The 25961-nt window shown below is 38.7% G+C and overlaps 1 protein-coding gene across 2 annotated transcripts in view; it reads left to right on the forward strand.

The window, feature by feature from the left end:
• The window catches only part of ANLN (anillin actin binding protein), an 87806-nt gene that overhangs the window by 9768 nt on the left and 52077 nt on the right, over positions 1 to 25961 (forward strand). For both annotated transcript variants that reach the window (XM_032234606.1, XM_032234607.1), the window contains exons 8-14: positions 133 to 244; positions 2762 to 2881; positions 4507 to 4736; positions 4956 to 5104; positions 5798 to 5933; positions 18262 to 18397; positions 18762 to 18941. In XM_032234606.1, the coding sequence (XP_032090497.1) occupies positions 133 to 244; positions 2762 to 2881; positions 4507 to 4736; positions 4956 to 5104; positions 5798 to 5933; positions 18262 to 18397; positions 18762 to 18941 (1063 nt within the window). The remainder of the gene's footprint in view (positions 1 to 132; positions 245 to 2761; positions 2882 to 4506; positions 4737 to 4955; positions 5105 to 5797; positions 5934 to 18261; positions 18398 to 18761; positions 18942 to 25961) is intronic.

Here is a 25961-nt window from a genome sequence, read left to right on the forward strand (position 1 = left end):
TAGATAGAGAGACAGAGAGACAAAGAGGGATTGCACAAATATGTCAATGATGGTTTTTATTATGCATTTAGCTCCATAGGCATTTCAGGTCAATGTGGCTAAATATGATATTTCTTCTCCCCCCTCCCCCAGGGGAAACATATGAATGCTGATCTAAAGCACTTCCCAAATATAGATGCCAGTTCCCAATTAATAGGAAAAAAGTTCAGAACGCTTGAAAGTGTTGCAGAAAGCATATATTCAGGTAAGAATAAATTACCTTAAAACTTTAGATCAATGAATGTTAGCACATGCAAATTTGTTTACTTAAGTGGTTTTGGAAAATGTTTACATAAAACTGATTATATATTTCTAGTCAACTGTATTTAGATTTTTTTTGTTTAAGAGTGAGAAGGAAGAATATTTGTCATTGCAACTGATAATATGTATTGTCAAGATATTTCTATAGATCAATAAATACTGGTACTAGGTAGCTCATGGAAAGAATTACTGAAAATTTAAATGTAGCTGTAAATAAGATCAAATCAGTTTAATGCAGTCCTAAGGCCAGATATATTAAAATAGATAACTGTTATATATTTTCATATATGTAAAACAGAAAAACAATAAGAATAATAGGATCTAAAATAATTAAGAACAGATAAAAACAAAAAATAAAAGTGGTATCATAGGAAATTCCAAACATAATTACAAATAGTCTTCAACTTACAATGACAACTAAGCCCAAAATTTATGGTGCTAAGCAACACATTGAGTTTTGTGCCATTTGATGACCTTTCTTGCCACAGTTGTTAAATGAATCACTGCAATTAAGTTAGTAACACGGTTGTTAAATGAATCAGGCTTCCCTATTGACTTTGTCAAAAGGTCACAAAAAGTGACCAAATGACCTGGGGACACTGCAGCCAAATACAGGTGCCAAGAATCTGAATTTTGATCATGTGACCATGGGGATTCTGCAACTGTTATAAGTGAAAAATGATCACCTTTTTCAGTGCTGTTATAAGTTCAAATACTCATTGAATGAATTGCTGTATGTCAAGGACTTCCTGTAATGATACAGCAGCATATTGCACAGATTGACTTGAGATGATATTTCTGAATGCTTGTCTCGAAGAAATAGTATTAATACTATTAAGTAGAAATAATATTCCCCACCTGGAAATTCCTTCAATATCTGATAAATGAGGCTCTTTTTACAATCTTTATAGATAGCAGTATAGTAGAATATGGCAGATTTTCTATTGAACTATCACAATATGGACATAACCAAAACTATATAGGAGTATCTTAAAATGTAAACAAGACTGCTGACTGCATCTAACTTGTCTAAAGTCTTATTTCAGAATTATACTGGATGATAATAAATAGAATGTTAGAATGAAATCTTTTGGAAGAAAATGATAAATACTGGGATGTGTGATCTTGCTTAATTAAAGTTTTGGGAGATCTGTATCCCAAAATCATTGAAGGCAGTTTTACCACTCAAAACCTCTAATGAGCACAAACCTACCATAGAAAATCTCAGTACAGTTGGTTTTTGACTTATGACCACAATTGAGTCCAAAAGTTCCATTACTAAGGAAAACATCTATTAAGTGAGCAGTACCCCATTTTATGATCTTTTTTGTCATGGTTGTTAAATTAATTTCAATTATTGAAATCTGGCTTTCTCCATTGACTTTGCTTGTCATAAACAAACTGGGGATGTTAAATGTACTCAAGGAGTACATTTAATTCTTGGGAGCATTTGAATAAAGTGACAGAACAGTATTTTATCAATAGTAGATTATGGTATTATGTGACGTCAGCTTTAAATCAACAAAAGTTGCAAAAATAGAACTTTGAGGGATTGCAGAATATTTACTACCAGATTATGAAGTACCGAATAGTGATGTAATGCTGATTTTCTCCACTCCAACTTATTCTTCAATTATATTTCCATTTTCTACTCAAACCATTAATTTTAGATATTAAAAATGGCATAAAGTTTATTTAGTATGATTAATAAACTAATAGGCCTATTATTTTTAGCATCAAGTCTATTTCTTTAATTTTTGTAATGGTAGGACAATAGCCTGAATACAACCAGATGGAAGTTGGCTGTTATTCTGGTGAATAAAATGGCCAGAACTGGGGGCCACTAATCTTTGTTTTTCTTTATTAATTCTGGAGAGATGAAATCACAATTGTGCAATAAAATCTTTAACCTCAGTTGTAGACACTGGGTGGTATCATTATGAAAGGGAATCACATCTGAAATTATAGCATTAACAGTTGCTATAGAAGTGATCCATTTATATTTGTGTGATACAGCTAGAATTATCATCTATAAGGCACCAATTGACTAAGTGCCAAAACCGAGTGAGAGCTGCACTTTTAACTTTATCATTTATCTTTTTAGTAAAAGAAATCAGAATAGGGTTTCTCTGATCTTTTCAGATATATAATATTTCTAATACTAAAATAGGTGACATTTATATACTTTGGATGTTTGGTTTGGATTTTTTTCAAAATTATTCAACAGAACATGTCTTAGCTTCTTATTCACATTCTCCCAAAGTAAATATTGTCAGATTTTTTTAAAAAAGAAAATGCTGCTAGATGGTTTCTTTTCCTAATTTCTGCTAATATTGCTTACGGTAAGTTGAAAAGAAATAAGAGTATTTTTTAAAAAATGATTATTTTAGAAGTTGTATCTGTTTTTTTTTAAAAAAAAAAATAGTTATTTTTCCTGAATTACTTTTTTGGAAAATTTTAGGTCCTTCAGAAAACAAAAAGAACTCAGAAGAACTCAGTCCACTGAAAGTTTGCTCACTAAAGAGTCCTGTAAAAGCAGCTACTATCACAAAATCTGAGCAAGTTCCTAATAGACAGAACGGTTTGTGTTTCCTAAATGAATCCTGCATTGATTGTATTACATAATCATTCTAGTTCAAATACTAGAAAATGACACACTCCTTGCATTTGTTATTGGTAATAAAAGAAATTGCTGGATAACTATAACAAAAAGATATGAAATTCTATTTAGTATATTTTAAAAAAATCATTTCATATCCATACTGATGCTGTGATAAAGTATAACATGGAAGCGAAAAATGCTGGTAACAAAATTCATACTGTAGTTAATTAATTTGCAGAAATTAATACTAAACCTGTCAACTACAGGAAGAATATCCAATTTTTAATATATCTAGAAGGGAAAGCCCTGCTAACACATTATTTCTCTATTAAGGGTGAGTTGCTGGATGGTTCCAATTATACATTATTTGCTTTGGTAAATTTTGCTGTGTGAATCTAGCCATTTTATCTTAAAAAGAGCTTAGTCTTGTTTTTAAGCAAACAAAAATATTTGTTTCAAGAAAATTGAGTTTTTAAAATATATTTGGGCTTGAACTCCATTAAGACTACACTATTAGCAAAAAGAAAAATGAACTGTGCAAGTAAATTGCTAAAACTTGACACTTTTATGAGTGGAAATGATTATTTGTAACATTAGGAAGCATGTCTAAAAGAATCCATAATCATGGATGGATATCTATGCCTTATTCAGCATATAATGTTTAAATTTGATTCATTTTAATTTAAAAGCACACTTTCAAAACAATGTGCAAATCAGTAACAGCATGGCATGGCTTGTTAGCTTTTTGTGGGCATTAATAACTACTTTTCCTCATATCTCTGTTTAAAGATGCCATTTTACATTAAATTCATTTCAAAAATTACTTTCCTTTTGGAATAATATAACCAAAATTATCTGTGACAGTGCTTATTAGTTTGCACATCCTTTTGAAGATGCAATTTTTAATTTCTTTTTGTTGTTGTAGTAGTAGAAGAAGTAGTAGTAGTTGTTGTTGTTGTTTTAATTTTTATACTTCGGCTATTTTGACATTATTGACCACTTCGACTACATCTTTTTTTACCTTTCCTAATTCCTAATCTTAAGAATTGACGCTGAACCTACAAGGGTGAACTTGTGATCTAAATGATAATATAGTATAATATGGATTTATATTTTTCATTTATTCCCATAATGAAATCACATCTTTGCCACAAAAGTAAAAAAGTTATGCACTCCTTTTGCCGTTCTCTATGCAACTTGCTTCTAGTATGTGTTTGATTTTTATTGTGTTTTTAAATTTATTTAAATTTAATTAATAAAAAGAAAAAATGAGCAAAAATAAGGATAATTGTGAAGGAGATACATATATTGTCAAAACAAAAAAAAATCAATGGATTTAAGACCTGATTACACTGCTACTTATGAGTGGATTATAGACATAGACTTTATATGGATAAGTGTAATGAAATATGGACTCATGTACACACACACACACACACACACATTTGCATTATACAAGTATAGGATTGCAAAATGTTATAGCTTTTCTTTGTCATATTCTTTCACTTTATTGTTAGAGCACTTTATGTTTACATTTCCCCCCTTTCTCATTGACAACTATGTATCATTATTTGATGATAATACCTCTTAATATCATTGTCTAGGTAAAGAAGAGGAAACTGAGATAAATGATGAGATGAATACCATAAAGGTAATAAGTGATATCTTTGATGAAGTCCTTCATGAAGATGGGCCTGACATAGAAAAACTTAAAAAAGAAATGAATATAACTTTAGAAACTGAGAGTGATGATGAACAGGAAGAGACACTGAATATTTCATCAATGTCCCTCTTAACACCTTTAACAGAGGCTGTTGCTGTTGCAAGTCCAGAGGTAAGAGCAAATGCTAAATACAGTTATATTATTTTTAAACAACTAGCGGGGCTGGGTAGGTTTTCAAGAATTTGAAGAAATATATCAAACTTCTAATGTTTCCTGCTGGATATTCTTTACATTAACAGAATCCAGATTTTACCAAAAAAAAATCTTAAATGTTGCTTCAAAATATAATTGCTTTTAGGATGATCAAACATGTATGTTTCCCTCTTTCAGATTTTTGCTTCTCCTACGAAGTCAATTGCTGAAGGAAGTACTGCAAGTAATGAGAGTCCAAAGTTCATCAGATTCCAGAGAATGTCTGTCTGCAGAACTGAATCTGGAAGCAGCATTGGATCTTTATCAGAAGAAAGTAACCTCTATAGGTGATTTCTATTTAGAAGGTCTAGAACAAGGATGTCAAACTCAAGGGTTGCTTAGATCTGACCTGTGGAGCACCCTGGAAACAGTGACGGACCAGCCCACGGTGCCTCCATCAGAGAAAACAGCTACGCTTTCATTGACAGAGGGTTGCAGAAGGCCGTCACAGCCAAAAACGGAGATCACGAGCCCGTTTTTGTTGGGAGAGGGCTTGGGCTACCAGAGGTGCTCCCATCACGAGTGTGTCAAGCTGGCCACACCCACCACTACCCCTGTGATCAAACACAACCCTGATGTGACACTCAATGAAACCCAGTTTGATGCCCCTGATCTAGTAGTATCATTTTGAAGTAATGATGGTAAAATTAGCCAAAAAAACGAAGAAATATTTATTTATAGCCAGCCTGATCAAAACTTATTCTTGGATAAATGAATATGGGAGGTAAGGGCAGCAGTCTGCTTCCTGAAGTCATGGAAAAAACATGAGTATGTAAGGAAACCTAAGTCTATCAAACATTTAGGATCTTATACAAAACAAACCTATCACAAGCACAAAATACTCTAATTATGCTTGAAAAACACTGTTCTCTGCTCTTATAATATTAGTCGACCATCTTTGCAGTGGTATCTATCCTTGTTTATCAGGGTATGAAATAGCATAACTCAAATACTTTTACTGTATTTTTTTCTCCTTGAAGCATTGATGCCTATCGGTCCCAGAGATTAAAAGAAACTGATCGTCCATCAATAAAACAAGTAATTGTCCGTAAAGAAGATGTATCTTCCAGGATTGAGAAGAGAAATGATCAAATTAACATTAAACAGAAGTTACAGGTAGTTAAAATCCCACTTTCCAATTAATATGAAAAGAAAGTATATGTGAAACTTTTTAATTGTATTCCTAAATCATTGGGGTTTTTTTCAAACAAAGTTTTATTTTTTGTTACATATTTTAACTTCTTTTATAAACAAGGTGTTTGTAAGGATTCCTCTCCTCACTTTTAGGAATCTGACATGCTGCCGCCCTTAGAAAAAGGAGAGATCCACCTGTGAAAAGATAGAAACAAAAATTCCATCATAGTATTTTAACAAGGTTTATCAGGATATTGGGAGGGAATTTTCTTTCAATAAGATAGGGGCCCTAACATGGTGTTTTACTACCCATTCATTTTGGGATGAAGGTAAATGTTTCCAAGCAACTAAGCATTGGGTTTTCCACCTGTGGATACTAGATTCAAGGATTTCCTTAATTTCAAAATGTTGTTCACCTTCTATAATGATAGAAACAGGTGGCGTAGGTGCAGGTGGTCTGAGTGATGAGATTACTTCTCGTTTGAGTAAACTAATGTGAAATACTGGGTGGACTTGCCTGAGTGTCTCTGGAAGGAGTAGTTCTACTGTTCCTGGGTTGATGACTCTAGTGATAGGGAAAGGTCCAATGAAATTTGGCCCTAATTTCCTTGATGGCTGCCATGACTTCAGGAATTTCTTTTCTTGTCAGCTTGAATTTTAAAAGCTGCTTTAGCTTCCTCTAAAGTAATCTAACTACTGGCCATGTGTCTCGTAAAGTGTCTATCCATTCCTTGGATGAGGGGATAGTGGATTCTTCTGTGGGTAGTTCAGGCATGGGGCTGAAACCCTGGCCTGTTGCTACTCTAAAAGGGGTAAAACCAGTGCTTGAGTGTACAGCGTTATTGAAGGCCACTTCCGCAAAAGGTAAAAGTTCAGTCCAGTTATCTTGTTGAAAATTAATAAAACAATCTTAGATATTGTTCTAGGACAAATTAATTTTTTCAGTTGGACCGTTAGTTTGGGCGTGGTGTGATGAGCTCAATCCTTGAGAGGTGCCAAGTAAAGTTAAAAATACCGTTCAAAATTTTGAGGTGAATTGTACCTCTCTGTCAGAGATGATTCTGTGCGGGGCTCCATGAATGCGATAAATGTGTATCAGGAATAACTTGGCTAGACTATTGGCAGTTGGGATCGTTTGGCAAGATATAAAATGTGCCTGTTTTGAAAACAGGTCTGTTACGACCCAAATGACAGTATTCCCCCCACTCTGGTAGTTCTACAATAAAGTCCATAGCAATCTTTCTCCAGGGTGCTGAAGGTTCAGCTACCTTCTGTAAGAGTCCTGGGATTTTCCATGATGTCTTTTAGCTGCTGCACAAATAGGGCACCTAACTACTTAGCTCTCTATGTTCTTTTTTAGTGATGGCCACCAAAATTGTCTTTTAATTAGGTGTAAAATTTTCACAAAACCAAAGTGTCCAGTTAATTTGGAGTCGTGGCACCTTGCCATTAAGCGCAGTCTTTGGCTAGCTGGAGCATACATCTTCCCTCCCACCCAAGCTAAGTTATCTTTCATCAGGCAGCTGGAGTTGTAGCTCAAAAACCATTCATCGGTGGCAAAACTTTTAAACTTTTGTTTAAAAGTTTGGGTGGTGTCATTGTCCATCAATCTTTTTTGCTTTGCCTGGGATCTGGGGATTACTTTAGCGGCTAGTTGATTGTTTTGTATCATGGTTTTGATTACGTCTGGCTTCTTACTATTGTATTGCGGTTTTCTGGATAGTGCATCTGCCAGAACTTTTTCCCCCCTGGGAGATATCTGAGCAGAAATTCAAACCGTTTAAAGTTCTGAGCCCATTGTACTTCTTTTGGAGAGAGTTTCCTTGGGTTCTTTAAGGCTTCTAAATTTTTATGATCTGTCCAGACTTCAAAAGGGACCTTACTTCCCTCTAGAAAATGCCTCCAAGTTAAAAGGGCCCACCCAACTGCATAAGCTTTTTTCTCCCAAATGGCCCACCTTTGCTCAGTTTTATTCAATTTTTTGGATGTGTAAGCGCATGGTTGTAATTGGCCTTGCTCATTTTTCTTTAAAAAAAACAAAACATTTTTTTTATTTTTACTAAACAAACAACACACACAAAAATAATCATCTTACATTACATCTTGTAGAAAGTGTGTCAGTTGATTACAATTAGCTTTCGTGCATCTCTTCCATAGTCATTACTTACATTCATATCGAATATCAAAGTTCTTCTTTAAATATACTTTTTTTATTTTCCATTTTCATAACATATAATCACATGTATACTATTACATAGCCAATATCCTATTGTATTAAGTAGTAATTACATCAGTTCCTCTTGTCATCAACGCCCAGAAAGATAAAAACCCATTATTAGCTCTTCTGCTCTCCATACACCTACCTCTCTCCTACCTCCTTTCTTCCCTCCATCATCCTTTTCTACTCTACTTCCCCTTCCTTTCTCCTTCTCTCTCTTCATTCCACTCCTCCTTATCCTCCTCATCTTCCCCCCTTACCCTCTCTCCTATCCCTCTCTTCCTATCTTTCTTCTCTCCTCTGTTTCCCATTCTTCCTCTCATTCACTTAGTGTATTTCAGCTTCTGAACAAACTCCATTCTATGTTGATGGTATTTATGCTTCCATATCAATATCCTTAACATATCTTAGTTTTAAAGAAAAAAAATAAGAGAAGACAGTATACACGTGCGATCATATTACTTTAAAATCTAACACCCCTCCTCAAGCCTAATATACATCCCACCCTCCCCCCAACGCCTCCCAACTTTCCCTCCCCCAACTTCCCAGAATATCAAAGTTCTCGATAAGTCTTACTTTCAACATATCATAGTTCTCATCTAACTGAAATTGTTTTAATGTCCTTTTTCCTAGAAAAATCCATAGTTAAAAAACACAACCACCTAATGGCTTTTCATTAATTATTATAGAGTTATCCAATATCCTTAAACCTTTATAACATATTCTAAACAAAAATTAGTTGACAACATATCTAAGCCCTTTTCTCCCCTCAAATCACTGTTTACAATTTGTGTCCACATTCCTTTTGTTATGGTAGTACATGTGCACCTTAACCTTATCATTCCATTGTTAGTTGTTATAATTAATATTGGTTAACAAAAAATCCTTTACTGTTATATCTATTTTCTTCTCATCAAACCAACATATATGTATACCTTATTGCCCTTATCAATTATTTTTAACATATCCATCTATAAATTACTACTTACTAATTATAAAACTTACCGTATATACTCGAGTATAGGTCGATCCGAATATAAGCCGAGGCACCTAATTTTACCACAAAAAACTGGAAAAGTTATTGACTCGAGTATAAGCCTAGGGTGGGAAATGCAGCAGCTACCGGTAAATTTCAAAAATAAAAATAGATACCAATAATGTTTTTGAATATTTATTTCAAAGAAAAACAGTAAACTAGCTCTGTAAGTGGAAAAGAGGGTCAATAAAAACAATATGGTATCAACAATAACTTTAAAAGTACAAAAACCTTAGCTCATTCAGCAACCAAGCTAAAACACAAGAGTTAAAATCCTTCAAAACTCATACAAAGCGCTGTCTTCACTGCCATCCATAGCATTACTAATGCCACATTTCTTGAAGGCGCGTTGCACCATGTCCTCCAGAATCTCTTCCCATGCATCACGAACCCATTTTATTTATTTAATACAGAGTAGATTAGGCTGTCAGGCTTAGTCATTCTTCTAACATGACAACAATTCTTACCAACAAGGATGGTATTGGCACATTTTAGCTAATGCAACCTAAACATAACCAAAGCCTATTTCACTTCAAGTATGCTAACTTTATTCTATGCCTTCCCACGCATTACATGGCTTGAACGTTCGCGGATCGCCACCAAATTGCACAGGTGGTTGTTCTACCAGATGGACATCCTTACTTTTTCTCGAAAATGGGAGAAAGGCTGCCTTTCCTAGTCTAGCCCCGTAACAACAACCCTACGAGGTAGGCTGGGTTAAAAAAAAGCGAGTGTCGGGGAATTCTGTGACTGCACCACCTCTTCGCTGCTCTCGCTTCTCAGGGAGCCCCCTTTCCTCTCGCCGAGCAGCCTGTTCTCGGAACAAAACGCCTCCCCGCCACCGCTGTCCTTCCACCAAAACGGAGGGAGAGAGCTTGCACGGTCTGCCGCACGCCACCCTTTCCCAGCGCAACCCCTCTCGGCAACGTCCCCACCGACTGCCAGGCGTATCCGCCTCTGAGCCTCTCCGCACAGTCACCCCCTTCCCCGTCGCACCCCCACCCCAAAAACAAACCACCAGTGCTCCTCCCGCTCCCCAGGCCTGCAGCGCCCTGAAGCGCGCCTCGCTCTTCAGCTGGCCGCCACCGCGCATTTCCCCCTGAAGTTCTGCACGCTAGGGCTCCACCCAGCTTCTAGCGCCGGAGACTGCCGAAGCCCGAGAGCCAAGAAAGAAACTGACCAACTGTCAGTTTATTCTTCGCTACAAACAAAACACGGGGAAGCCGGCATCGAGTTTTCGGTGACTCCGAGGTGCGCTAACTGAAATGCGGTCTTCCTTCAGTCTCTGCTTGGAGCCTCTGGGATGATCGTTGGCTGGTGGGGGAAGCGAGGGCGCAGCTGAGCCGGGGAGGCAGAGATGAGAAGTGAGGGCTAAATGCAAAGCGCGCCGAAGAGAGCAAGCGAAGCATCCCCAAAGCGAAGGACGGGCGGGAAGCGCTTGGCCAGTATGTGAGAAGGCAGGCTGGAAGTGGCTGCGGAAGGGAAAAGAGGCAGCCACGTGTATCGGTTCTCCTTGCGGTAGATAAGGGAGGTTCGTAGCAAGGGTCCGCCGGCAGGTAGGCTTGGCGGGGAGGAAACAGAGATGGCCGAGCCCGGGGAAAGCACTGGGAAAGAAGAGATCCCGTCCAGGGTAGGCTCTCCACTTTTCCCTCTTTTTACCCTAGACGGGATCTCTTCCTCCCCCCCCCCCGGTCTCCCATCTGTCTGCTGGGTTCCTCTGTGCCCTGCGATGCCTGGCGCCTCGTGAACATGGGTGGTGGTGATGTGACGCCTTTGCAGGTGCCTCAGTTGCCCTTGATCGTGGGCGGATCTCAATTGACGAGGAACTCAATAATCCTGGCACATAAAGCTTTTTTCCCCCCTCAGAAACTGAAGCTCGTTTAAAGAAAAAGGGAAGGGCGGGCAGCTTCACATGAGTGAGTAACTCCGGCGGTGGGAATCAGGAGGCTTCGGGTGGGCGGCGGCGCTGACACAGAGGGAGGGGAAACTCACAGGGGCGCTGGGCCATTCACGAGCGTCACCCAGCGGCATGGCCCCACCCCTTTTTCTCCTCCATTTCGGGCAAATTTTCACTGACTCGAGTATAAGCCGAGGCGGCTTTTTTCAGCCCAAAAAGTGGGCTGAAAAACTCGGCTTATACTTGAGTATATATGGTAGTTAATCTTTTTGTTATCTACTTTCATATATCCAATAACATTATACCTTTATAACATATTCAAAATAAGAATTAATTATTTAAATTTCTAAACCTTTTTTTGCCCAAATCATTATTTGCAATTTCTATCCAAATTCCTTATATTAAGCCAGTACATATATGTGTCATTAACTATAAGTGTTATCATTTCATCATTGTTATTATCATTAATGTTTGTAACGAAATCATTTATTAGTTACATTCAGCTTCCTCACCTCCAGCCAACATAGAAATATACCTTGTTACCATTATCAACTATTTATTTAAGCAAGCAATCTAAAGAGTTACTAAATTCCTACTTACTAATCATCAAACTTAGCTATTATTATTATTTTTTATTATCTATTTTCATATATCAACCTGTGTCCTTCCAGAAGGCCTGTAGTCTTATTTCTTTTGCCATTTGTGAAGTTAATTTTCTATTTATTTCCTTGGTAAAGTTTGTATGGACATCTCTCTGCACCTTATTATCCATTGGATCTCTCAGGTAATCTCGGCGCCCTTTTGCTACTTTAATTGGTTTATCTTTGGTTGCCAATCCTATTTCTGTTAAGGTTTTTTTCTTTGAAACCATCATTTTTTCTTTTTTTTCTTCTTTTGTGCCTTGAAATTTGAGGTAAAGCTCCAGGCCATCGAATTCCCCCTTCCAAACTCCCATTTTTTCGCTTTCAACCACTTTCAGTTCAGAAATCAAATCATTCGTTTTCTTATCTTTGTGTTCCTTTTTCTCTTCAGTTTTTGGAACTCCACCTCCCTTATTTTTTTCTGGTATAAACTCTATGTTCTTGTCAATTCTCCAAGTTACCAATATCTCTTGAATTGCATCCCAAATCTTTCGCAAAGTTAAAGCTTCCTCTTCTGTAGATTGTTCCATGTTCCAAATTGTAAATTACTGCCACTGTAGCTTTAATCTTCACAAGAGAGAGGTTCTGTTTTTTTCCCTTCTCCCAGTACCGATAAGGCTCTCAAGAGACAGCTGTGGTAGACAATTTTAGCTTTGACTCTTATCACTTTTAGTTACAGAGCTTTGAAACACGAAAACATTAAGCTTCTGAGCAGCAAAATTAGTATTTTTTTTTTTACACTTTCTTGTGTTGACTCAGATTTAGGAGCTACAAAGTTCTTAAATGGAGTTTAATAGCAAATAGTAGACAATTTTTGTTAAAATAAAAAGGGAGATTTTAGTCCTTGAGTTGAAAAATACAGCAGAAGCAGAAGAAGAAAAACCAATCTGTTCACTGTAAGCAGGGGTGGGGAGAGAAAAAGTTGCGAGAAGCGTTTCAATAGTTACGAGAAGAAAAATATATTGACGAAAACAAAACAATGAAGATCAATTTCGTCGCTGACTTCTTCTGGTTATGGGTTTAGTTTAGCATAAAAAAGAGATTCTTTTGGGCAGCTTGTTTTCCAAAACAGAAAGAATTCCCCAGATGATCACACTTTCATTTTATGTTCCCTTCTGTTCCATAGCCATCCGTCTCCACTTCATCAGCATAAGCTATCTTTTGTCAGTAGCTTGAAGACTTTTTCTTGCTTTTTTCAGGGATTTTGCGATATCCCCGAGATCAGCAAGATGTATTCTTCCTGTTCACTGTCTCTTCGGGACGATTTAGGTCTGATTGAACCCCCCAGTGGCAAAAGTACCAGCTGCAGTATCAGAGCATCAAGACTGCACGTCTGTTCAGTGGGGACATTGGCTCCTCCTCCAGCCTTGCTCATTTTTCTGAAGCACAACCACTCCTATTGCCACATCACTGGCATCTGCTTGTATGATGAATGGTTTCTCTGTCCGGGTGCTTTAGAATTGGTTCTGCTGAAAACAGCTGTTTAAGTTTTTCAAATGCAGCTTGGCATTCCATTGTCCAGTTCAAAGACTGCTTAGGTTTCAGGTCCCCCCCCCCCCTTCGTTTTTAAAAGTTTGGTGATGAGGAGAGCAATCTGGGCAAAAGCGGGGATAAACTGGCGGTAAAGATTGGTGAATCTCAGGAAGCTTTGTAACTGTTTATGTTTTCTGGGTGGTTCCCAATCAACTACTGCCTGCACTTTTAAAGGATCCATTTCTATGCCGTGGTGTGAAATGTGGTACACTAAATAATCATTTTTTTCTTGGTGTAATTCACATTTAGAGAGCTTAGCATAAAATTTGGCAGAGCAGAGTTTGTTCAGCACAGCCTGGACTAGTTTTATATGTTCTGTTTTGGTCTCAGTATATAATAAAATGTCATCTAAAAACTCCCTTATACAAATGTGCATGTAGCACTTCATTTATTAATTGCATAAACACTGCAGGGGGGCCCTTGTAGCCCAAATGGGAGCACTTTGAATTGGTAGCATCCAAGAGGGGTGTTAAATGTTCCATTTGTCTCCCACTTTAATTCTGATACAGTAGTAAGCCTCCCTCAAATCCAGATTTGAAAGATTCCTTAATATTAATCCTCAACTTTCTTACCAGGTTTAGGCTGATCAAACAGCGGGTGCACCCTGGGTCCACTAAAGCAGAGATTTTTATGCCCCTCTCCCAGTTGGGTATAAACAGTTTTAGGGGGAGGGTAAGCAGTTTAATTGGTTTGCTTACCAGTGGTTCATCCTCTGCTTCGCTTCCGAATGAGTATGGTTCCTCCTGCTGAGAAGCCAGGGCTTCCTTCTCAAAGAGGGGAGAGGGTGAAGATTCTATGATCTTCCTGCTCCTCAGGGCCTTCACCTTCCCACGCTAGCCAGGTTTCGTAGTTTTCCCCCCAATGGGCGCTCTGGTCTCCTAACTGTATTTGAAAATGGCATTCTGCAGCTCGGTGCCCCTCCTTCCCACACTTCCAAACAGGCTGAGGGTTTAGGAGAAAAAGCCATTTGCGGATTGAAAGGAGCTTGCTTCCATTGGGGTGGGGATTTCTTCCATACTCGCCCCGCTCTGTACTGGTTCCTGGCCATGTCAATCTCAGCCTCTTTGACTGTGAGATACTACTTGTTTCGGTGCACCTCAGGCCATACAGGCATTGTAGAAGTCATTACTCAGTCCATCCTTGAACTATCTTACCAGGTTATCATCTGGCCAGTTCACATGACACTCCAGGTCTCGGAATTCTTCGTTATACTCTGCCACTAGTCGCCGTCCCTACTTCACAACTTTAATGCAGTCATGTGATTTGCGGTCTGTGAGGGAGTCCTCAAAACATCATCGCAGGGCCATCATGAAATGGTTGAAGTCCTGCAGTTCTGGGGCATCAGCATCATGTAGGCTTAACATCCATCTGGCAGCGGCTTCTTCCAGGGCTAGGGTAACCACTCGCACTCAGGATCCTTGGGTTTGAAAATCACACCCATATTCATGCACGTAGGTGAGCACGTGTGCCACAAAGAATCCCAAATTTTGCGAGTTCCCATCAAATTTCACCCCAAGCGAAGGAGTTTTTCTTTGTAATTGCTGGTTTTGGGGTTGTTTGGGCATGGGCCCCAATCCATGCTCCAACTAGGTGGAGAGGGTTTGCTGGGTCTGCTGCTACTGCTGTGCCATTTGTTTGATCAGCAGGGCCCAGAGGGGGAGTAGCCCCACTGGCATCATTGGTGGCTGCTTCCCTTCCCATGCTTCTTTGCTGCCATTCTGGCTCCCCCAGGATGTTGAGATTTTTTCCAAAATCTCCATTACCAACTGGCTTACATGTCTCTTCAGACGATCCTCTCTCAGCGAGGCTTCGTTTAGCTCCTCCTGGTTAAAGGGCGCTTCTAACTTCAATTTCCACCCCGGTTTTCGTTTACCATGGGTGAGGGTGACTCCTCTGGTCCTCACATCCCAGCTTTCTTTCATTCCGAGGCCAATCCACCAGCAGAACTTTTGGGAGTAGTCCAAGTTCACCTCATCCTCTCTGACAGGTACATGGAGCAGGCCTTCAGTTGGAGGATGGGTTGACGTCTCCCTCCAGCATTCAGTTTCCCCTTGCTTACTGTTGTGTTCAGACATGGTTTGTAGGGTCCCCTCGGTAGAGCAAAAATTGCTTCTCCGGGCTGACCATTTTGTGGAGATGTTGCTTTATGTAAGTGTTCCTCTCCTAGCTTAAGAAAGTAAAGACTCTTAAAATGGAGTATTTCAAAAGGAACCTTCTATTAAGAAGAATGGAAACCATTAAGTTCAAAGTAACATCTGAATCCCCTTAGGCAATGCAAGTAGAATTAAAGCAGTAGAGACCCCGCCCATTAATTAGAATGCAGATTTTAGCGAATACACAAGTGTGAAAATGTTTCCTTTATCAACTGCCCTGAGAGCCGAATAAATATACATTCCCATGGCTATTTTACGTTAGACATTAAAGTGTAATGCCCCACATGACCATCATAAACATTCCCCCAAAAGGTGAGGGGATCTCAAGGCACTTTGGCGCCAGGAATAATGCACATGGACCACCTGGGAGCCCCGAGGCTCACAACCACCATCTCCTCCAGCCCAGCACCCTGTGCACATAGGCCACCCGGAATCCCTGAGGCAACCATTGTTTCCTCCAGCTCGGGCCAACCGGAGGCAGCCCAGCTCCCTGCGCACATGGGCCGCCCATAATCCCCGAGGCAACCATCGTCTCCTCCAGCTTGGGTGCAACCGTAGCCAGCCTAGCATTCTGCGCACATGAGCCGCCCGGGATCCCTGAGACTTCGAAACTACCATCGCCCCCTCGCAGCTGCAACGGTGGCGGCTTTGGGAGATGTTGGCTGGTGGGGAGGGGGGGCTAGGTGAGCTGTATTAACCCCCCTCCAGCCTTGGCTCCTCTGAAGAAGCGCCATGGCCACTTCCTTCTCTTTGAGAGCCACCTTACAAAACTGGATATTTTCTGACATTTTGCAAGGCAGCTCTCAAAGAGAAGGAACCAACTGGCGTTCCAGGGGGGAAGGAGACTCAGCCATGGCCCGCTCCCGCATGAGGGGCTATCCCCCACCCGCAGCTTCTGCCTCTTGCTCTGCTTCTTCGCCAGCGGTAAGCAGTGGCGAAGCTGAGGAGCAGGCAGGTCGCTGGGTGGGAAGCCAGTGGGCTGCTTTGGAGCCTGAAGCCCTACAGAACTGTCATGAGAGACATGCTGGCCCAGGTGAAAGGCAGCATCCTTCTGCAGCGGGGGCGGGGCTCTGCCTTTGCAGAAAGGGAGCAGGTGCATGTGGAGCAGCCCTGGGATGTCCGCTTGCCCTCTTGCAACATCACCGCTGCTGCCTCTCTCAGCCCCAGCACCACATCTGTGTTTCCACCAAGGGCTGGGTTGGACGCTAATTTCAGAAGGCAAGTGGGCATAAGGATCCACTGGTAAGGCCACTTGGAAGGCAAGGAAGCATGGTAAGGCCACGGAAAAGGGAGTACGCTGCTTGCTCCGTTCCCTGCAGCCCTGCCATGCTTCCCTGCCTCCACCCAGTCTTCCCCTTGCCTGCTTTCACAGGCTGGGCACGTGTATGTCAGGAAGGTCACGTTGAAGGCAGGTAAGCATGGTAGGGCCATGAGGAAGAGGGAAGGGGGAGCTAGCTAAGCCACGACTCATAGTCTTACCTAGCAGACAGATCAGGGGCGCAGCACTTCAGGCAGACAAGCTGCAGAGTAGAGACTGGGCGGGGCGGAGCAAGTGAGCGGTAACCAGTTAACCAGTTTGGGGGCGAAAATGGCCTCCCCTGGCCCTCCCGAAATGTGAAAAATCAGCGGGCCAGCACGCGCATGCGCATCGGAGCTGACGGCTGGCGTGCCATCCAAAATGGCTCCGCATGCCATAGGTTCGCCATCACGGATTTTGTCACCGCCCTTTTTTCCCCCCTCTGTTAAATTCCCTGTCTACCAAATAGCCGCTAAATTCCACTCTGGGTCTCTTTTTAATCCAAATTTAAAGGTTTTTTTACCTTTGGTTGATTACTTTCACTCAGATCCAACACTTTGTTCTAGCACCCCTCCTGCTCAAATAGCTTGGTCCGGTTGCCCCGACTTTAAAGCAGCCATTAAAGCCACTGCCGATTCTGCTGTTAGTTTGAAGAGCTTTATCTCGGACCTTTCAAGGAACTGCCGGTTTCTCTTTGGTCTACAAGATGTTTCTTCTTTTTCACCTGTTCCTCCAGAGCAGGTTCTGACCTGAAGGTCCCTGGCAGTCCCTGGGTGTCTAGTTGGGTTTTCGCGGAGCCCATCAGAGCTCCCCTATTTCCCAATCGTTCCCATTGCCGCTTTTTCGGCAAATAATCCTAAATCATTGTTAAATCATGTAGTTTTATGAGGCAGTTTTGTGTTTGCACTTGATAAACATGAACACCTGTTGTAGGTGACACCTGTTAAGAGTGACATTATCTCAACTTTTAAAATCTCAATGCTGATAGCAATACACACTGTAGATATAAATACAGTATTTTTATTAATTTTTACAGTATTATTTTTTTCCCCTTTGCATACCTATTTTCCATTTTGATGCTTTCTAATAAAACAATCTAATTCTTTTAAAGCTAGGAATCATTGTTAGCTATCTGAGGGTTATGATCAGTTATGGCAAGATACCACTGGGATGATGGGACTGAAATGTTTTGTCTTCAAGTCAGTCTATGGGAATCTAAGGAGCAAAGTAGAAGTTTAAAGTTCCCATTTTCACTGTTAACTATTGCCATAACTCTCAGCTTCATTAAGAGGTGAAGTTGTTAACTTAAGCTGTTTATTTAATGGTGTGTGTGGTGGGGAGGGGCTAAAGGAATATAGGTTTAGAGAATAGTGCAGTACAATAATGCATACTATAATTCTATATCTTCTTGGTATATATTATGTTTCTTCTATCTTAAATTATATATCCTGTTTTTCTTCATAGAGAAGAAAAAGTTTTTTAATCACAAAACTTTTTTGTTAGGGTAATTACTATCTAATTCCAACTACATTTAGGAGCTGAATAATGAAATTAATATGCAACAAACTGTCATACATCAAACAAGCCAGGCTCTTAATTGTTGCATTGATGAGGACCATGGGAGAGGATCACAAGAAGAAGCAGAAGCTGAAAGGCTACTTCTTATTGCAAGTATGGTGCTTAGCTTATCACTGGATTTGCAAAGAATATTATTTAAGATGCTATATATTTATAACCAATATTATTATTTTAAGTACCCATATTATATTTATGGAATTAATACTTTTATAATACTTCCAGATTTCTGAAATAAATTAATTCAAACAGCATTTTGTACTCAAAACAAAGCTGTTCCCAACAGAAAAACTGGAAATATTGAAAACAGCCCATTTTTCTCTTGAAACATGTTCACCATCAAAATGGTTTAAATGAAAATTTACACACCATTAGTTTGGATATGTTAAGGAATTCATGTAAAATGGACATTTTTTGGTAAGTGGTTATTATTTAATATAGATAATTATTATTTTTCAAGCTGAAAAAAGAGCAGCATTATTGGAAGAGTTAAACAAGCTTAAAAATAAAGGACTTCAGAGTAAGAAGATGAAAACTGAATCTACAATTTCTAGAGTTTCACCATCCAAAGGATCTGTCATTGTGTCAGAAATGCGACTACCTTTAAAAGCAGATTTTATATGCAATATCCAGAAAGCAGGTAACATTCTTGAATTTTTATGGTAATTGTTATGGTATAGTAAGGCTTGCTATTATCACTAAGCACTATGAGATAGCTTATCTGAGACAGCAATTTATAAAAGTCTTTTAAAACAAAAGCAAATTGGGAGCAATTTATTCTCCAGTTTTATATTCAGGGCAAGAAGAAACTTTTGTAAAAATTTTCTGCCCTAGCTATAGTGGTGCTGTTTCATTGATTTGGATTTAGATCCTTATATAAGGATGAGATAATGTAGCTGTTCTGAAATTACTTACTAGCAAGTAAGTGCTGAAAAGAGAATGGTGTTTTTGAACAAAATAATTGTTCACCTTCAAAAAGTTATGTCAAATTATTTTAAACTGGATGCAGTTTATCAAAAACTTGGAAAGGTTCTTGAGGAATGTACACCAGTTGTTTCTTATTCTTGGTATTATCTATGTATGGTCCATCCATCCTATTTTCTCAGCACTTTCAATCCTTCCCCCACCTTTCCTTAGTTGTTACTACAGATATATTAGCACAGCAGATCCACCAATCTGCCTATACCCAGTTTTATCTTTCTTTCATTTCCTCAGTTACTGCTTTCTCTATCATAAAAAAGGAAAGCCCTGTCTGTGGCTTTTTCCTGATCTAATTTCTCTGCCTGATCATATATGCACAAAGCAGCAGTGTTTTAATCCATATCCAGAATAGACAGCCCTGCTCTATATCCAAACATCAACATTTCATTTGGATAAAGACTATCAGCATGTGCAGAATAATGCGTGCATAGAACATTTTACCTGCCTCTACTAAATAGATTTTTCTTGTTTATGTTCTTTCTGAATTTTGTTACCATATTTTTCGGAGTATAAGACACACCTTTTTTCCTCAAAAAGGAGGCTGAAAATCTGGGTGCATCTTATATACTAAATACAGCATTTTTTGCCTCCTGAAACCTCGCCCCAGCCCTTCATCAAATGGCTGTGCAGAGCCTTTAGGAGGCTTGCAGAGTGCTCCTGGGGGCTGGGGAGGGCAGAAATGAGAGAAAAACGGGCTGTGTTTTTGCTCAATTTTGGCCAGCCTCTATAAGCCGCCTAAAGGCTATGCAAGCTCTTTTTTTGACAAAAAACAGGCTGTTTTCTGCTCGTTCCCCCTGAGCACTGTACAAGTCTCCAAAAGACTATTCATGTCCTTTTTAAAAAAAAACAACGGGCCCGTTTTTTGAAAAACGGGCTGTTTTTGGGAGGTCTGCAGAGTACAAAAACTTTTTTTTTTGCCTCTTCAAAATCTTGGTGCATCTTATACTATGAAAAATATGGTATTTTGTATTTCAGTGCAAATGAAAGCTTCCCATAAGTTTCAATAGAATTATGCTCACTCATGACAGATGATATAGATTATTGTAAGGTAGGGTTAGGGAAGCATAGCAAGCCATTTAATTGCTAGGCAACTTGGCACAATCTGGAAACTGACCACCATTTTTCAAGCATCTTCATTGAATTCTGGTCATTTGGAAAATAGTGGCCACTTCTGGGATTGTACTATGAAGTGGTTTGCTATGTTTTCTAAAAGAGTTTGTATCAAGCACTGGTAGGGACATTGTGGCTAAGATGCTGAGCTTGTCGATCAGAGAGGTCGGCAGTTTAGCAGTTCGAATCCCTAGCACTGTGTAACGGAGTGAACTCCCGTTACTTGTCCCAGCTTCTGCCAACCTAGCAGTTAGAAAGCAAAAATGCACATAGAAAAATAGGAAGCACTCTTGGTGGGAAGGTAACAGCATTTTGTGTGCCTTCGGCATATAGTCATGCCAGCCACATGCCCACAGAAATGTCTTCGGACAGCGCTGGTTCTTTGGCTTTGAAATGGAAAGGAGCATGCCCCTTAGAATCAGGAACAACTAATAATTCCTTAATTTTAATTCTTATATAATATTATGTCATCTATTAATAACATATTGTATACCTATAGAATAGTAAAAAAAATAGTAATTTAGTGTTGAAGTGGGGGATGTTAGTGTGTAATTATTAAAGAGACGATATAAGATTGCATACTGAATCAAATTAAGAACGTGCTAGGTTAAATATATTCAATATTGCATGAATATTGTGTGGATTGACTTGCATACTAACCCGAATATATAAAAATTAAGTTGTTAGATTGTAGGATTGAATGATATTGAATTGAATTGAAATGTGCATGGAAGAGGGAAAGTTCAAAGACTGAAGTGGCTGGTATAAGAGAGTGGAAACAAGCAGTGGGCAGAGAGAAGTATATGTTATTGTAGGGGGAAATTGTAAGGAAATTAAAATAAAAAATGACAAGTACAACAACAATTAGTAAAATTAATAGAAAGGCAGCATCCAATCCAACATCAGCAACATCTTCACCCTCAAATCAGAGCACAATTGAGAGCACACTGAGTATAGAGAAAGCAAGCAACAACGAACCTTCAGTGTATGCAAGATACATTAGCAATGATACAAGAAACAATGCTGAAAACACAAGAAATAATTACAAAAACACAAGAAACAATAATCACGAAGAAATTAGGAGAAATCATGAAGAAATTAAACTAGAAATGAAGAGTGAGATTAGAAGAATAGATGATAGAAGAGGGAAAAAACAAAGTGAAATAAAAAATGAACAAAAAATTCAAAAAGAAGAAACAAAGGTAGAAAAAACAGAGAAGAGAATAGAGATGGTAGATGAGAAGCTGACTACACTAAAACAATTAGGGGAAAAATGGTGTTTTGGGAATTAGAAAAAGCTGGCTTCTTTCTGCACTTTCAAAATATAATAGAAGAAAAGGAGGAAGATTTAGGGGAAACAATTACAGAGATTGTTGCAAACATATTACAAAAAAAAAAGAGAGAGAGAAGGGACATAGATGAGGTGTATCGAACCCACACAAATTATGCCAGGAGACATAGGCTCCCAAAAGAAATCCAGTTACGCTTTACTAGAAAATTGGTAAGAGATGAAGTATATAAGAAAGTGAGAGAAGAACAAATAACATTTAAAGGAAGAGAGATACAAATCCTGAAACAAATCCCGAAAATAGTGAGAGACCAGAGAAGGCAATATCAGTTCCTTACACAACAACTAATAAGGTACAAGGTAATGTTCAGATGGCTCACACCAGAAGGAGTGATGATTACTTGGCAAGATAAAAGGTATAAAATAGACACAGTCGAGAAAGCACATGAGTTCTTTGAACATCCTTTCACCGCTGAGGAAGAACAAGAAAGTAAAGAGGAACCAGAGAGTAGAAATCAAGAAGAATCATCAGTTGAAAACAGGGAGGAAGAAAGAGAACAAAGAAGACAGAAAAGAGAACAAATAGAATAAGAAGGTAGTAAAATAGGAATAGAGACAAGGAAACTAAGGACGGCAGACAAATAACACAATGGAACAAGAAATTAAGTTATTCTCACTAAATATAAATGGATTAAACTCACCGGAAAAGAGAAGGCAAATAACAGAAATAGAATATGAGGGTGTATGTCTAACTGGTGATTTCAATGCTATAACAGATATCAATGATGACTACAAAAGTAACAAAAGAAATAAGAAAAAAAAGAATGCTACTATCTACCTTTTTCGAAATGATGTAAGAATTGAGCCTGAAAGATGTATGGTGAGAAAGGAATATAGGAAATAAACAATTTACATATTATTGAAACCCCCACAAATCATGGTCAAGGATAGATACGATTTGGTCAACCCAAGAATTGAGAAGAGATACAGAACAGATTGAAATAATGACAAACACCTGGGCGGATTACAATCCAATAAAAATAACATGGAAAGGACCAAAAAAGAAAAAGAGATGGTCAATGAATCAAAGAATAGTGAAAGATAAAGAATATATAAAAATGATAGAAAGAGAATTGAAACTTTTCTACAAAGTAAAGAAGAAAGAAGAAACATTGTTACAAAATTTATGGGATACTACAAAAGCTTTTACAAGAGGGTTGACAATAGCGTATTTGGCAAGGAAAAACAAGGAAAAGAGACAAAAATAAGAAACATTAGAGAAAGAACTTAAAGAATTAGAAATGGACCTGCAAAAAAACCCACAAGAATAAAAAATAAAGGAGAAAAAAGAACTAATGAAACTTAATCAAATTAAATTTGATGACACAAGAAATGGCCCAAAAAAGGACCGGGGGGGCGGAGCCTGTTGCCGAGGAGGGCTCAACCGAGCTCCTCTCAGAGATCTGGTCTGTATATCTAAATAAGATCATAGATATCACCCCTTTTTGGCTAAGAAAGGGGCAGGGAGTAGCTCTGTGTGCTAGGGTCTATTCGTAATTCACAGCCTTTCTCTTTTTTTTTTGGCTGTGGACAGAGATTAGATCCAGCGTGAGCGGAGCTTTTATCTCCAGCCAGTTCTTCTCAGCTGCCTTTTTTGCAGCCCCAGACAGGCGAGCCCCCCCCCCCGGACAAAGCAAAGTTGTTTGAAGCTAGGATTAATACGGGCGGGTCCCACCCCTGTGAGATTTATGCTTTTATTACTATCTTAAACACCAGCACCATTTGTCTTAGAGGCTTCTTTGTTTAAACGGACTTCAAAATGGCGATTTCTCCCCGTTGGTGACTGATAGGGGATGTACTTAGCCGGTTTTACCTTCCTGCAGACCGCTCCTTAACAAAATAAAAAAAAAATTTTGGAAACAGAGGGGAGCGAAAGCGCTGTTTATTTGTTTATTTATAATGGCACCCAGGTCAAAATCGAAGCGTCTCTCTACAAATGTGCCTAAAGAATCTAAAGAATCTATACTGGAATCGCAGCCCTTGTCTCCTATGCCCTCTACTGGAGAATTTTTAACACAGGAATTTTTCTTTCAAATGCTTAATGATTTTAAACAAGAAATTAAGGAATTTGTATTGGAGCTATATGATGATTTAAAGTCTAAAATTGACCAAATGAAGGCGAATACATTTGCAGCCGTGTCTGCCCTGTCAGATTATTCTGCTGAAATAGAGAATAAATTGGAAAGCTTGGAGGAGGCTAATTTTAATTTGACTACTAATATTCAAATATTACAACAAAAAATTAGAGACACTCAAGAACAGCTCGTGATGATAAACTTTAATAAGAAGGCATTCGCAATAAGAGTCAGAGGATTCCGCGAAAAGGAGCGAGAGAATCTGAAACAGACCTTTGTTGAAGCCTTCAGCCATGCGGTGGGAAGCCCGGGACTTAACTTTGATTGGCAGATTCGGAAAATCTATCGCCAGAATTCGTTGGTAGCGGAACAGCGACAGCTCCCGAGGGACATAATTATATATTTTTCCACAAAAGAATCCAGAAACGCGATTATGCAAAAGTTTCATAATAATAGTCTGCGAGTTGATGACCAGGATTTGATTGTCTTCAAAGAAATACCTTTCCAGATGTTGAGAGCAAGAAGAGACTATGCTTTTTTAACTAAAGAGCTTAGAAATCAACAGATTCAATATAGATGGGAGGCCCCAGCCGGCATTACGGTCACATTTGAGAATCAAAGACTTCGTCTTAACTCTGTTTCGGAGGCTCGAGATTTCTATTACAAGACTTTGAAGGCGGGACTTCCTGAATCACTTGGAAAAGAGGAGAGACAAGCTGAAGGAGAAGGCAAGCAACAGACCACATGGCTGCAAGATGGAGGGGGTAGCCTTTCCTCCCTCGGAGAAGCAGAAAAGCGGAGATCGAGGATTTAGACATTTTAAAATATTTGCCAAAGTTGTGGACTGAATGGGGGTTTGCGACCTCTCTCCAGTAGAAAAAGCGGAACTTATTGGTGGGGTGATACTGATTGTATATATGTAAAATGAATGCGGAATGATTTATGTTGTTTAAATTCTGTTAGAAGGGATTACTTTAAAACAGAAGGTAAACTGATTCTTGTTGAAAGTATTATTTGAATATGTGGAATGATCCATGCTATTTAATTTTTATTAGAAGGGAAAGCTTGGTGAAATTATTTTGAGTTGGATTTTAAATTAATGTCTGCATAAATTTGATAGTGGTAAATATCAGAGAAGCAAGGGATGAGGGTAAAATGCATGCGGAATGATTTACGTATATTGGTGGGGTGATATTGAATGTATATATGTAAAAGGATGCAAAATGATTTATGTTGTTTAAATTCTGTTAGAAGGGAAAGCTGGACGAGATTATTTTTTAAAACAGAAGGTTAACTGATTCTTGTTGATAGTATTATTTGAATATGTGGAATGATCCATGCTATTTAATTTTTATTAGAAGGGAAAGTTTGGTGAAATTATTTTGAGCTAGATCTTAAACTAATGTCTGCATAAATTTGATAGTGGTAAATGTCAGACAAGCAAGGGATGAGGGTAAAATGCATGCGGAATGATTTACGTTGTTTAAATCCTATTAGAAGGGAAAGCCGGTCGGGATCATCTTAAGATAGAATGTAAACTGATTTTTGTGTAAAGTAATACTTGATTCACGCTGCTTAAATTTTACTAAGAAGGGAAAGTTTGGTTAGATTATTTTGAATTACTGTTTGAAAATAAGGTTAAGAAAGATTATTTACGCTGTTTAAATCCTATTAGAAGGGAAAGTTTGATTATTCTTCTGTAAAGTAATATTTGAATATGTGGAATGATCCACGCTGCTTAAATTTTACTAGAAGGGATTATTTTTGAGCTAGATTGTATATTGATGTCTATACAAATTTGTACAAATGTTTATCTGAATACAAGGTTAAGGAAGAGGAACGGGAGAGTCTACAGGAGGTTGGGGTAAATAACAAAGAAGTAAGAGACGAGAATAAAATATAGATAGAATGACTTACACTATTTAAGCATAGATAAAGATGGGGGGCTGAGCTTAACACAAAGAGTTCTTTTTCTTTTTTTTTCCTTTTTCTTTTTTCTTTTTTCTTTTCTTTCTTTTTTCTTGTTTTTCTTTCCTTTAATATATTACTTTTATTTTTAATCCATACGAACACAAGATACTTTAGATAGAAGGCAGTGCCAGGTGTGGGCCCCGGGAAGTCGGGAGGATTAGGGATGGGGATTTAT

This window comes from Thamnophis elegans, chromosome Z (assembly GCF_009769535.1).
Source record: "Thamnophis elegans isolate rThaEle1 chromosome Z, rThaEle1.pri, whole genome shotgun sequence".
Classification (NCBI taxonomy): domain Eukaryota; kingdom Metazoa; phylum Chordata; class Lepidosauria; order Squamata; family Colubridae; genus Thamnophis; species Thamnophis elegans.